This window comes from Delphinapterus leucas, chromosome 15 (assembly GCF_059928025.1).
Source record: "Delphinapterus leucas isolate spDelLeu-1000000601 "Yukka" chromosome 15, BTC_Dleu_Yukka2, whole genome shotgun sequence".
NCBI classification, from domain to species: domain Eukaryota; kingdom Metazoa; phylum Chordata; class Mammalia; order Artiodactyla; family Monodontidae; genus Delphinapterus; species Delphinapterus leucas.
This window is the reverse complement of record NC_143143.1, coordinates 23,653,567-23,669,058: the sequence shown is the minus strand read 5'-3', so window position 1 is coordinate 23,669,058 and position 15,492 is coordinate 23,653,567. Positions and strand designations below refer to the sequence as shown.

The 15,492-nt window shown below is 37.7% G+C and overlaps 1 protein-coding gene across 10 annotated transcripts in view; it reads right to left on the bottom strand.

Annotated features, from left to right (window-relative positions):
- Positions 1-15,492, bottom strand: part of SMG1 (SMG1 nonsense mediated mRNA decay associated PI3K related kinase) — a 96,960-nt gene that overhangs the window by 73,223 nt on the left and 8,245 nt on the right. For 2 of the 10 annotated variants that reach the window (XM_022552305.3, XM_089896088.1), the window contains exon 2: positions 2,123-2,181. The exons of 6 other annotated variants lie outside the window; for them this stretch is intronic. In XM_022552305.3, the coding sequence (XP_022408013.1) occupies positions 2,123-2,172 (50 nt within the window). In that variant the 5' untranslated portion in view covers positions 2,173-2,181. Of the gene's footprint in view, positions 1-2,122; positions 2,182-5,402; positions 5,481-15,492 lie in introns of those variants that run through there. 2 more of the 10 variants (XM_089896086.1, XM_089896087.1) reach the window with 2 other exon arrangements.

Here is a 15,492-nt window from a genome sequence, read left to right as displayed (position 1 = left end):
ATATTTCTTCTGAGAGGAACAATCTTCTGGAAAAAAATCACTTTTATGATACTTACTAAAACACCTGCTGCACCCATAATTATCTGGAAAAGTTAAGGACACTGGCAAGAGCAGAAACTGAGCTATTCCTCAACCCCCATGGCCCTCCCCTATGTGTAAAAAAAAGTGTCTGTGTATTTCATTTCGAGTTTATCATCCTTTCGTTGCCCCCCCCAAGAACACTAAATATGAAAAGGTGCATAGGCTCAGACACCCTGATCTGTACCTACTGCAATCACTGTTAATATAGAATGTAGACAAATAGGTTCAATTAAACTTGGATACCTATGTGGCACCAATCTAAATTATTCCTAAAGGCTCTCAATCTGAAACTTGATAAAAATCCATAACCCTAGCATACTTTGCATACAACTAAGGTTCCATAGTGAAGTATCTTCTTCAAACATTCAGAGTTCACTTGTTGACAAAGCTCAGAACTTCCAACATATGAAAAATAAAATCTATGGAATTTCAAAAAAAATGTATTAGGATATTTTCTTAGCATACTAAGTATAAGCATTTAAATACCTTTACCACTAAATGGAGCATGAGAACTTTTAAAACTAACATAATGATCTACCCCCATGTATCTAAAATAGCACACTAAATGAGCACCTATAATAAACCATAACATATCATTAATTTCTAAAAGGGAACTGAAAAATAAAAGAGAACTTATGAGCTTTTCTGGCAGATTTTGAACCTGTCTATACATATAGCATCTAACACAACTTAGAAAAGGAAGCTGTTAGTAAATGAATGAATAAAATAATTCTAAAACATCAAGATAACTTAAGTCTATCAATATTTAAATTAATATCTAAATAATCTGAATTTCTAATTTTCATTATGCTTATGCATCACATATACTACTCTTACCATTGAGAGTTAAATATTTGTATCTTTTTCTGGTGACATACCAGTAAACACAAGGCAATAGCGAATATGGGTTAAAAAAAGATCTGGGCTCAAATCCCAGCTCTAGCACTGAAAAGGTATGTGTGATTCTGCACAAGGAACTTAATTTCCAAGCCTCAGTTGTCTTTTGCATAAAATGGGGATAATACCTATCTATTATGTAATGTTATTGTGAGGCTTAAGAAAGATAAGTTCTTAAGAAATACTTAGCTTACAAGGTACACTTGAAGTTATTATGACCATAATAGTAAATATACTCAAGGTTTTCAGTCTAAACAAATGAATATAAATAGTTCATAAACATATGAATATGATCAAAACAAGTTTTTATACTCAATATACAATAGCTGATTTTAACTTCTTCACTAAAGAAATTAAGCAATCTACTGCTACCAACAAATCCACTGCTAACTAGGAAGCACTGATTTCAAACTAAACTGAAAAAAAACAGGAACAACCTCCCAATTTGTTAGAAATACACGTTTTTAAATCTCATTAGTAATAAACACCAAGTTTTTTTTTTTTTTTTCAGAATTTGGGTTTTCAGAAATATAGCAAAAAATTCACTAGGGTAGAACTACTGTCTCAGAACTGTCTAAAAACTCCCTGGTTGCTAAGTTCTTCTAATATAAACTGATCAAAATATTTCTAACCAGAATTCAAGTTATAGGTATTCTGAACCCAAAAGCACAAAATAGTTCAGCATTTATATGAAATCTCTATTTTTATAATATCTAGACAGCTTAGTTCTCAAAAAGTCAATATCAGGCAGTTAGCACCAACAAGATCATCCCAGTCCAATAAATAGAAAACTGTTAAGAACGGAAATGAGCACTTAAAATGAGGCAATCAAAGGCACAAAATAGAAAATGCAGATTTGAACTCAAAGAGGCAGGCATAAATGTTAAGCTAGTTATAAGGGCTGAAAAAGCTATCATCTGCCAGAATTAGTGTCTCAATTTAGTGATAAAAAGAAAATGTATCTGTTAAGACGAAGTATCCTAGCAAGAATCCAAAAATACCTCCACAGCCCCTTTAATACTCTAAAAATATTATGGAGAGAGAGAGGGAAAAAAAAGAAATGCATAAATTCCCCAAAATGATTAAACTGAAGTTAAAGCCTGATGTACATGCCACATGAGAGGTAAGTTTCTAAAGCTCATACCTCAAAAATCGCATACTGTATAATATGGAGCCTTTGTGATGTTTTTGCATCAAGTCAATCTGTAAGACAGTAGTTACAATATTAGTGAAGACAGTGGGTTAAAACATTTGTTGTTCAAACATGAAGCAAATATCATTTATGGGTTAGGTGCTTTTAATTGCACTATGGCCCTCTAGGGTTCATATGTTGAAGCAAAAACTGAGATGGCACATGCCACTCTATGCCTTAGAGAACAGAGGCTTAAGGTGGCAACAAAAAAATTTTTAGTACAAAAGAATTTAAATGTTAACTATAACATACAAATCACATGCAAATATAGTTACCGCTCATTTTAGTCACCTATTCTCAATATACAGAAAATGTAATAAACCTGAGAGGTTATTCATTTTCAATGACCCAAGCCCTCAGACCTCACGTCAACAACCTACCACGTGTTAGGGGATAGTTAAGTATCTCCTGGCTAAGTGTGGTCTTGTGGTCCAGTTCTTAAGGGGGAAAAGTCAGCCTGGAAATGTGAAGTCAGGGAATTCCCTATCAGAAAACATTTCCATAAAGCACCTGGAAATGACTTGATGCAAACACCACACCTAGTGGTGCCACCGGAATAAGCATCATATTGCTTCAAGCTGTTTTTAACTAGGCTTATTAAGGGATTTCGTTCTCATGGTGAGATCTAATTTGTAATGGATATCAACTAGGAAATGATATTTGCACTAAAGCCAATGAGGTGGGAATGCATTTATTCTCTAAAGCAATGGTACTCAAAGATGCATAGCATCACTGTCACAAAGCAGTTGTAGGATATGCTGTGAGTTTTTCATACTAACAGTTAATACCACTAAAACTGATTTACTTTTTAAAAATAAATTCAAGGGCTTCCCTGGTGGCGCAGTGGTTGAGAGCCCGCCTGCCGATGCAGAGGACACGGGTTCGTGCCCCGGTCCGGGAATATCCCACATGCCGCAGAGCAGCTGGGCCCGTGAGCCATGGCCGCTGGGCCTGCACGTCCGGAGCCTGTGCTCCGCAACGGGAGAGGCCCGCGTACCGCAAAAATACATAAATAAATAAATAAATTCAAGGTTATCTCTGTGATATCTCTTACTCACCTGGATTCAGACATACTTTCAAAAAAGTATAAGAGAAAAGGTGAAACTATGCATAACTCTGAGGCTTGTGTACTTTCACATTAGAGACATTGCTCTAAAATATGAGTCTATGGCTAAAGAATTCACTTGGGAGGCTCAGGGACTTCATTATATGAAACTGTTTCCACAGGAGAAAACAGTAAGTTCAAATTTAATGTAACAGAATTGAACCATCATGCCAAAATTATGTTTACCTCAATTTTACTATAAATATTAACAGCTAGTATTTCTTAATGAAACTTCCTTAGCTACTTAAGTATTTAGTGTCTACGATACCAAACCCATACAATTTATGGGTTCTTTATTACCAACTTTTAATCATCAATCAAACATCAACTAATTAGTTTGTGCAGCCTCAAAATATAAAAATATATTTAACGACTGTTGTAAAACTGTAAAGAACTTTACCTTGCCCAAAGAGAGATCTGGCCTTAACCGTTGGCTTCTGGAAGGTAATCTCTAAACTCTTGGAATATAATGCCTAATAAGAGTGCCCTTGGGCTTCCCCCGTGGCACAGTGGTTAAGAATCTGCCTGCCAATGCAGGAGACATGGATTCGAGCCCTGGTCCAGGAAGATCCCACATGCCGTGGGGCAACTAAGCCGGTGCGCCACAACTGCTGAGCCTGCGCTCCAGAGCCCGCAAGCCACAACTACTGAAGCCCGTGAGCCTAGAGCCAGTGCTCCGCAGCTAGAGAAACCACTGCAATGAGAAGCCCACGCATCCCAACGAAGAGGAACCCCTACTCGCTGCAACTAGAGAAAGCCCGCAGGCAGCAATTAAGACCCAAAAGAGCCAAAAATAAATAATTTTTTTAAAAAAGGAGTGCCCTCGTCCACCTGGGAACTTTGGGTCACACTAGAAAGTATAACAATGTGATCTATGTACGGTGGGGCCTTTGAGTCACACGATCAACTCAACCTCTAGTAGGGCTGGAAACTAAGTTCGTGCATGTGGGCAGTCAATCATGGAGCCCAAATAAGAACTCTGGACACCAAGGCTGGGCTGGGCTTCCATAGCTGGTAATACTCCATACGTATTATCACCCATCAATACCAGGAAAGTAACACTGCTCACTACTCCACGGGGAGAAGCTCCACATTTGGAACTGTCGTAAACTCTGCCCTATGCACCTTTACCCTTGGTTGATTTTAATCTGTATCGTATAGCTGTAATAAACTGTAACCACGAGTATAACAGCTTTCAATGAGTCCTATAAGTCCTCTCGGTGAATTATCCAACCCAGGAATGGTCTTGGGGACCCCCAAACTTGCAACTATCAGAAGTAAGGGTGGTCTTACAGACATGCTCTCTCTAACTCTGCACCTATATGACTGAATATACTCTAACCCAAAATTTAAAGGGTTGTAAATTTTGTTTTTATATAATATCTTTAAGCAAAACATAGAAAAGATTCAACTTCAGTATAGTTTATATCCCTCCCAAGGAATCTCAAACAGCCTCTATTGACAGACCTCTAATCATATTAACCACAAAGGACAAACAAAGTAACGAGGAGGGTACTACATTAGATTTTAACCTTTGCTTCATGTGCACAAGTGTCTTCAGTGTAAAGGCTGGTGAATACACCACTCCCTTCAATGCTGCCCGTGACTCCCTAGCCAGGGTTTTCTGCTTTCCAAAACAGCTTCCAAACTTTCTGCACTTTTCTCCTTCCCCCAGCACTACCACTGATAACCTTACAGACTCTTGCTATATTAGAAATACAAGTTTTTCTACAGCACTCTGAATAGTAAGAACTAAATTCTGAGCTCATAATAAAGTCTGGTAGGCAACCTCCCCAAGCAGTTTACATACATTTATCACCTCATTTAATCTTCAACATAATCCTATTGTGATTACTGAAGATGGTAAGTTACCTTCTTACAGATGAGGTAACAAAGATTCCATAACTTACCTAAAGCAGCACAGCTAATTAAAGGCAGAGCAAGAACTCAAACTCAGTTCTAACTTTCAAGTTCTTCAACACTCCACCACTGCCTGCCAACCTCCTTCCAGCAATCTACAAATTTACCTATGTCTGCACACAGAACATTTCTTCCCATCACACTCACATAATGGAACAAGTAAACCTCCTATCTGCAGTAACCCTTTGGATTCATACATTCCCCTACCTTCTGGAGTATGCCTTGCATCTGACTTTCCCAATGCTCATCACAACATCAACATATGAACACATTCAGGTCTTTCCCCTAAAAAAACAAAAACAAAAACCTTAATTCTCTCCTTCTAAAGTTAATTGTCTAGATAGATTCTTCACAGCCAAACCTCTTGAAAATTTCTTTTCCTTGCCTTCACTCACTTTCCAACTCACTGTAACCAGGGTCCCACCCTCAGCACTCCACAGAAACTGCTCCTGCCCCAGTAGCAACTCTACTGGTGGCTTACTTGTCTCTAAAATCCCACAAGCCCTTTTCAGTTCTTCTTGCTCAATGCCCCCAATGACTTGCTTTGCTTTTGACAACTCCTCTACTACTCACACTTTCTCAATACCACTCTAAAGGTTTTTTTAGTAACTTTAATTCCAGTGATTCTCTCTACTTTTTTCCAATCCAAGTACTTTCTTTCTTCTTAACTTCCTTCTTTAACCAGTTTTTCATGGTTTATCATTTCAGTAACTCTTGCCAATTCCCTTAACCTGCCTTAACATTTCCCTCACACCAATCTGGCAAAATCCCAACCCTGCATAAACCCAATTATCAATTCCATCATCCATCAGTGCCAAGCACCACATCCCCAGGTCCTCCAATGTTCATCTCCCACATGCACTATCCAGACATTCCCCATTCTCTTCAGATTCCAAAATACTCTCCTAAATCCCTGACAAATTCTCTCTTTCTACTTAACCAAGGGGGAAAAAAAAAAAAAAAAGATACCATAACACACCTGCACCCAACTCTAGGCCTTGATTAGGATTCTATGTCTACCTTCTCATAACTTTTCACAAATAGTCTTTCTCCTAGGGAGTCTACCTTTCCCACCAAACTGAATGCTCTCCTTAAACATGTAAAATTTTCTAATATCTCCAATGTAAGAATACAAAAACATATTTTAAAAAAACACCCAGGGGGCTTCCCTGGTGGCGCAGCGGTTGAGAGTCCGCCTGCCGATGCAGGGGACATGGGTCGTGCCCCAGTCCAGGAAGATCCCACATGCCGTGGAGCGGCTGGGCCCGTGAGCCATGGCCACTGGGCCTGTGAGTCCAGAGCCTGTGCTCCGCAGCAGGAGAGGCCACAACAGTGAGAGGCCGGCGTATCGAAAAAAAATTAAAATATTAAAAAAAATAAAAAAACACCCAGGGCTTCCCTGGTGGCACAGTGGTTGAGACTCTGCCTGCCGATGCAGGGGACGCGAGTTCGTGCCCTGGTCCGGGAAGATCCCACAAGCTGCGGAGTGGCTGGGCCCGTAAGCCATGGCCGCTGAGCCTGCACGTCCAGAGCCTGTGCTCCGCAACGGGAAAGGCCCGCGTATCGCAAAAAAAAAAAACCTCCCAAAAAACAGAAAAAGTCCATCAATTCCACGTCCCTCCAACCAAACAATCTGCCTTTGCTCTTTGCAGTCAAACTAAGAATTGTCTCTACTCGCTGTATCATTTCTTTACCTCCACTAGCTCCTCCAGCTACACCAATCCAACTTCTGCCCTATCACTTTTGGCAAAACCAACTAAGACCTCCAGGTTGATAAAAGCAAGATATATTCCAGGCTGCTTCTTACTCATCCTCTCATAGCAGGTTTTCACAGGGCTTCTGAGCAGGGTTGAGCAGGCTGTGGCCTACACAAAGGTGCCTTACAGAGGAATGAGGTGGGATGAATGAAAACTTCTTTTTAAAATCCTTACGATAACTTGGGCTCAGATCCTGAGAATTCAAAGTAACCAGATTCTTCCCTTCCTTTGGCTTATAGTATGTTATAGTCTGTATTTCTTGCTGCCTCTCTGGTTCTGCTTTTTCAGGAACCTTTGAAGGCTTGCTCAGCCTCCTCTACCAAATACTAAATCTTGGAGTTTCTCAAAGCTTGACCACAGGCCCTCTATGCATCTCACTTTGTACTCTCTCCCGCAATCCATGCCGATGGCAGTACTTATCACCTATATGACATCGACTCCCAAATCCAGGCCTCCATCATAGATGTCCACTCTGAGGTCCAGAGCTATAAACCCAACTGTTTAAAAAAACAATCTTAATGTTCTAATGCCTCAAACACAACTGGCTCCTTTCTTCCTGGAACCCCCATTTTAATAAATGGCACCATCATCAGGTATTTTCCAATAAATGGCACTATTTGGCCAGTCAGACACAGTATGTTTCCCACCTCCAATTCTCACCTCTCTCTCACTTCTCCTCCACAGTGCAACAAAAATAATTCTTATGAAACACAAATCTGATGTCCTCCCACTGCCCTTTATCATCTTATGTACCTTACTTCCCTTTTCAGCTAACTCTCCACACTCTTGTAATCCTTTTACATTCTATGCTCCATCCATCCCAATCTTTCAGTCACCTTGCTCAGCTCGTCTGCCTGGAACAGCCTTGTCCTCAGCACTCGCCGACCCTAGCTAATTTTTCAATGTCCTTCAAGCTTCAGCTTTCCTTCGCAAAGTTTCTGATTCCCCTGAGGGTGACTAGGAGTCCCTGCTATATAAGTGCTTCCAGAGAACCTAATAGTTCCCTTAGCTCTTACACCATTTGAGAAGCTTATTTAACTGTGTTCTGCCAGGAGACTGTAAATTCCAAAAGGGCAAGAGCCTGTTAGCGTTGCTTATCATTGTACCCCTCATTGCCTTGATGGCACACAAATTAGTTGTTGACTAAATGATTGCCTATTCTCACAATTGAGGCCTTTCTCTTGACACTGGAATGCAGTCCCCTAACCTAACCCAACACTAAGTTTTCTTCAACATTCAACCTAGAACCCATACTCCCTAATCAACAATATTTTCTTGGTTATGTTCTACAACAAGAGCACTAACTAGGAGTAATGACTCCAAAAGGCGAACTAAGTAAGATAGTTCCAACCCTCTAAGAATTTACAATCTATAATAAAAAGAACTGTTAGTATAAGTTCCAATTAGGAGTATAAAATGTTCTGTGCTTTCAGAAAAAAAAATAAAATAAAAATCCCATCATTCAGCCCCTTCTTCAAACTCTTACAACACTCAAAGAGAGAACCACACTAGCTTGCACTTTAGTAGTTATATACTAGCTTCAATTTGCCCACTAGTTTGAAAAGATGCTAGTATTGAAGGCAGAGGTACTGTATTATCTAATACCACACACCTTTCATAGCGAAAGGAAAACAGTATAGTGGTTGCTGCATGGAGAGGGGTGGGGAACTGAGTAGAAGATGACCTTGGATCAAAATCCATTGTGATTAAGTAAAAATTTTGTCTTCTAAGGTAAAACTTTATATAACTAAAATATGGTCTATGCGTATGATCTTAAGAATAACTTCTCTGAACACAAAAAAGAAGCCAGTAATATAGAAAGGGATGGCTTCGGTAATATATTTAAATGATTCCAAATTTTAAAATTCTACTTAATATGCATTTTAGAAGTCTTATTTATTTTTGTGCAAAGGACACTATCAAATGAAAAGACCACTCATAAAACCAGAGAAAATACTTGCAAATCATATACCTCATAAGAGAAGTGTCTAATATCCAAAATATACAAAGAACTCCTATAACTCAACAAAAAGACAAACAATCCAATTTAAAAATGGGCAAAAGACCTGAATTGATACATCTCAACTTCATTAGTGAATAGGAAAATGCAAATCAAAACCACAAACAGAAACCACACCCACTAGAATAGCCAAAAAAATTTTAATGGAAAATGTTGTGAGAGGTGGAGAAATTGGAACTCTTGTACATCACTGATAAGAATGTAAAATGGTACAAAGGACTTCAGAAAACAGTTTGGCAGTTCCTCAAAAAGTTAAACATAGAATTACCACATGATCCAGCAAATCCACTCCCAGGTATATATATGCCCAAAAGAACTGAAAACAAATGTTCAAACAAAAACTTATAGGTGTATGTTCACAATACTATTCACAATAGCCAAAAGATAGAAACTCAAATGCCCATCAAAGGATGAATGGATAAACAAAATGTGGTATACAACAGATGACTATTCAGCCATACCTACTATAATAAGTCAAAGAGGTCTGACACAAAAGGTTACATATTACATGATTCCATTTATATGAAATATCCAGAATAGGCAAATCCACAGAGGAAATAGATTTGTGGTTGCCAGGTGCTGGGAAGAGGGGAAAATGGGGAGTGACCGCTTAATTGATACTGGGTTTCCACTTGGGGTGATAAAAAGTTCTGGAACTAGATTGTGGTCACGGTTGCACATGTTATGAATGTACGTAATACCACTGAATTGTAAAATGGTAAATTTTATGTGTATTTTACAACAACTTTTTAAAACCTTATTTATGACATTCTTGAAAAGACAAAATTATAGGGGAAAAAAGACCAGTTACCAAGGGCTGGGAGAAGTTGACTACAAAAGGGAGCAAGGAAACTTGGGGTGGGGGAAGGGAAGATATGATGGAACTATTTACAGAGTGATTGTGGTGCTCATGGTTACAATACTATCTGCATTCCTCAAAACTCAAAGAACTCTACAGCATATAAACTAAACCTCAATAAATCTGACATATAGGAAAGAGTACATTTCTTTACAGTAAAGGTATAAAAGTAAAAGAACATTGATTTATTTTTAATAATTCGGATATTTCATGTCTTATATTGCCTGCCATATTTTGTAGCCATTCTCAATGGAAAAGCAAAAATGTAGCACTGGATGCTCTCCAATGAAACCAAAGACTGTCAGTGTCTGAATTAATCAGGCATCAGAGCTGGAACTTTAAGCTAGGGAAGGATTAACCTAGCCAAGGTACAGAAAGAAACAAAACAGTGCACTTAAACCAGTAAAAGACAACTGTTACCTAGACTAATAGTAAAAAAGTTCCAAATTTCTAGCAAGATAGTAATTTTACTCTTTAGCAATGCTTGAGAAATGCCTGAGATAAGTCCTTATAGCACTTTATTTTTTTTAAAAAGAAACACCCTGTAAATTCCTAATATTTTATTGCCTACCCATTTTGATAGCTTTCAAAAAAAATTTAAAGAGTCAAAGCACTGTCGCTGGCAAAATCAGAAAAATCATTGCCTGAGAGACAGGCAGTCCACTTCTAATTTATTTCACATATTTAAGTATTATGAGGTTCTGTACCTCATCTGGCATAAATTCATTTCTTACTAGGCATTAAGAATATTGATAAAAGGTGGTATGCTTTTAATCTCCAATACAGATGTGAATTCAATTTTCAGCATTTAACAAAAAAAACAATTTTGTTAATGCTAAATAATCTTCACCTGAAGGCTTCCGAATCTAAGGCACCACGTGAACTGGACTCACTTTCTTCTGACCTTTATTTATTCATTTATTTATTTTGCGGTACGCGGGTCTCTCACTGTTGTGGCCTCTCCAGTTGCGGAGCACAGGCTCCGACGTGCAGGCTTAGCGGCCATGGCTCACGGGCCCAGCCGCTCCGCGGCATGTGGGATCTTCCCAGACCGGGGCACGAACCCGTGTCCCCTGCATCGGCAGGCAGACTCTCAACCACTGCACCACCAGGGAAGCCCTGACCTTTATTTTTAACCCAAGCTAGTTTACAGCCTTAAATAAAACCCTGCTTCAGCTACCATTTGCATCCCTTATCTTCCTCTTTTGTCAGCAAGTCCTGGAAGTACTTTAGAAACATCCCATTCAGCCTGGGAAATTGCCAAGATTGAAAGGAAATCTCTTACTGCGTGACCTCCCTAGCAAAGGAAGGACAAAAAGACTGAAAGTCTACCAAGAAACATGTCCCACCCCTCACCCTCACGCAGACTCTCCAGTTATATGCCAAACGTAGCCACTTAGGACACAGAATATTAAGAATCACTAAGAGTTAAACACTAAAGAAATCCTAAAACGAAGTCTTGAGACCAGAGGGGGGACTCTAATCAAGGACAGGGCAGAGTGTTTCATAATATAAGAAATGTGGCGACCATCTTTTAAAAAGTCCTGGGGACTTCCCTGATGGTCCAGTGACTAAAGCTCTGCACTCCCAATGCAGGGGGCCGGGGTTTGATCCCTGGTCAGGGAACTAGATTCCACATTCCGCAACTAAGAGTTTGCATGCCGCAACTAAGAGTTTGCATGCCGCAACTGAAGATCCTGCAGCCGCATCTAAAAGATTCCACACGCTGCAACGAAGATCCCGCCACAACCAAATAAATAAATATTTAAAAACATAAAAAGTCCTGAAAACTGGGGTGGGGGGGGCCAAAACAAACAAATAAGTAAATAAAAATCAAAAGTCCTGAAAACAGGCAAATAACGACTGTAGAGTTATTCTGATAAAGTTCCTCTAATAGACTCAAGCATATACCCAAGGGACTAACATGCTTGTGAGATTCTCTAACAATTACATATTTTAAATTTTTCCTTTAAAAATAATCCCAAAAAGCACTGTGGTACAAAAATGTACTGTGTAACAGATAACATCATTACCACTTTTTTTTTTTTTTTTACAGGTCAAGAAAAATGATGTGGCTGCCAAAAATCACTTGTAACACATCAAGAAAAAGTAAATACTAGGCAATTTAGACACAGGTATTTTTAAAGAAAACTATTACCAAGTTAGGCTCTACTGCCACAATGGTATGGTATACCCTACAAATCCTGGGCAGAGTCAAGGACGTGGGCATCGAAAAAGCAATATTCTAACATGCACCCCTTAACATGTAACACATCTTAAATATAATGGCAAGTATGGAAAAGATACTGATTTTCATATTCCACACATGATTCTCAACAGAGGAAGACATTACCAGAAGTATCTTTAGGCCATTCTCAAATCAGACACATGACCCCCAACCCCAACCCTCTTAAACAAATAAATACACCTTAGAGAGAAATCTAAAACACCTTGGTTCTATTTCTAACTTTACCAACATAATTATACGAAGACAGCAAGTGGATTTTTAAATGGACTCTGACTCCTTTCAACATGTCCAGTAACTCCTTTAGGACCTATCTCCTTAGGTATCCTGGGGTAGGAAATAACACTATTAAACACCAAACTGGTAAAGAAACATACTACCTGTAATCAGTGGTATCATGGTAAAGTACGTATGGTAAACCCTCCTACTTAAGCATTGGAACCTCTTTTTCAGAGGTGATCTTGAACAGCCATATCCTCCCCTACTTAAACATAAACAAATAAAAATGTCTCATAGATAAATCTCAAAAGACATGGGCTCCTAAATCAAATAGTTGGAAAACGAAGATATTTTCCACAAAAACCAGATTACCCTTCTAACTGCAGAAATATTTATTAAATGAAGACAGTTTGGGGTAGTTATTGAAATATTCTAGTAAGCAGCAATCAAGCGCCAAGAAACAGCACTCCAACTGTGCTCAGCAGTGGCCAGAAATACACTGAGGTATTTAAAGTATTTAGCTATAAGTTTGAGAAAGCTATGAAACAGTTCAAAATCATCACTTAAGCCACTTTAAACTCAAAAGGCCTATACAAACTCAAAAGGCCTATACAAACCCTATCTCTTTCTTTTGTTACATTTTACACTAAACACACTTGTATCAGATCGATTTAAGTGGTATAAAATAAAAACTTTACAACGAAAGAGAAAAATCAATGTTTCTAGATATGAAGTTCCTTAGGAGACAGTATTTACACATTTTGAGTGAATTTATAGTGCTATAATGTAAAATAGTACCAAAATCTCATGAAAGCTTAATACTGTATATACACTACATGATGATACAAAATTTCATTAATTCCTATCTGTTTAGAAGATGTATGTGGTTCTTCTTTTTTTATGTATTTCAAACTATTACACTGCCAGAGTCTATCCTTTCCATGATTCCATGATTTCCCTACTCCCTTTAAAACAAACATACATACGTACTAGAGTAGGGGAGAAAACGCAATGCAGCATTCAACTGATGTTCTTATAAGAATCAGTTCTTAAATTCCAACTGTATAATGAAAGTTAAGCAAGGTACAAGCTACCTTTTAACCTACCCTGTCTCTATTTAATTCCATTTGCACCTGCCCTACAATAAATGCAGTCAGAAAGATTAGATTATTTTTGCTGTCTCACAATTTCAACTGGTATCAAGTTCTTAAAGTGTGAATTATAAGATATATAGAAAAAATAAAGAATGATACAGTCAAATTCCTCATTGGCCAACTTGAAACAGGATGATAGTCTAATGGAAATTTTCATTCCAGAAGCCTATAAGTAGAAAATGTAAAAAGAAAAGCCACTACTATACTAAGGATGGCAAATGCCATACCTAATAGAAATTTAACAATTATATGAGCTTCCAGTCATATATCCTCTAAGACACTTGACATAAATGCCCTTCATGAAACTTTTAGAAGTTACCACACACACATACAGACACACACACTCTAGTACTTAGAGTTCTAGAAGAGAAAAATGAAATTTGAACTAGAGTGTGGGTGCATGTGTGTAGTAAATTCTAACTTTTTGAGGAAGAGATAAAAGAGGGAGGTTCTTTAAAATTCCAAATTTGATTCAGATGTGACAACATAAATATCATTTGTATAGCATTTTACAGTTTTGAAAGTAATTTCCCAAACTTTATCTTTAACCCTCACAACCCTGCATCTTAGGGAATGCATCCCTCCTCAGAGGGACAGCTGGTAACGTCAGTACAAAAGACCTCTGTCTTCCCATTCTTAGTCCATTGCTATTTTCATGACACCAGCCTCTCCTAAGACAAATATTTGTAAAGGATCAAAACTAAAAATGCACACATTCTTAAAAATAAATATACCTTAGAGAAGAATCTAAAACACTCTGGTTCTAACTTCCCCAATGTAATTATACTAAGACAAGTGGATTTTTAAATGGACTAAAAGAGCAGGGAGAAGAGCACTGTGGTGTAATTTTCACATCTTCAATAAGATTACAATAAAAACATAGGGAATACTAGCATTATAGTAACTATACAAGATAGGCCACTTAAATTAAATAAAAGGCTGCTTTTACAAAACTTTGTCTTATAGTCAGTCAATTGATTACCACCCCCCCAACACACTTTTATTAAGCATAAGTTCATCTTTAGTTTCAGTATTTTCAAAAAGGAACAAGATACCACATATGAAAATTACGTCAATATTTCAAATAATGACAATTAATCATTTATAACAGAATTCCAACTCAAGTCCTGCAAAAACAATACAAACTGTACCTCAAGGTAGATTCCTCTAAACCAGACTAATGAACAGACACTAAATCTCAAGGTTCATTGTCTTACTTCTGGAAAACGATTTTCATTTTTCTTCACATTTATCAAAAGAATATAAGGACAGGAAGAAAAACAATCAATCTTTTTAGGAAAGAAAATCCAGGATGTGTTTTCTTTCCAATTAAATATGCATTAATTCATCTGTACAATACTATGTGATACTGGTGATCATCTTTGGATCTTTTTAATCATCAAATCAGAAGAGAGTCCCATTCTATAGAGAACAGACAAAAAGTTCGACATTTTCCCTCAAATTAATAGATTTTTCTGCCTAATTTCTGGCAAACTGCAGGAAGTCAACATACACTCTGTCATTAGGGCAATGAGTCTGAATTTCCAGTGTCAGAATCAAAGCAAAGAGACTGGAAATAAAGTGATATATTTCAGACAAGGATTCCAGGGTTCATATTACTAGGAATATAAACTAGGGAGACCCTTAAGAGGCAGGATAGCGAGAGTCATGGGTTGCTTCAAAGAACTAAATATTCCAAGATGAAAGTTAAAATTTCAAACACACACACTGACACACACACTCCATATACACACATCTTTTTAAATCAGAAGATTAAAATGCTAAAGAGGAGACAGTAAAGATAATTTTTCAATTAAATTTAAATAAGAGGGAAAATTTTAATTCAAAGAACTTCAGTAAAAAACAAGATTGTTGCCAATGCTGTCATATACAGAGGAAAAACTAATACATGTCACTATATAGTCCAAGACATGCTTATTAATGAAGGGTTTTGCCTAATCAGCAAAAGGTATTAATATATTAGATGCCACCCAAAAATGAAAATCTAGTAAATACTAAGTTCAACAATTTTTTTTAAAAAAT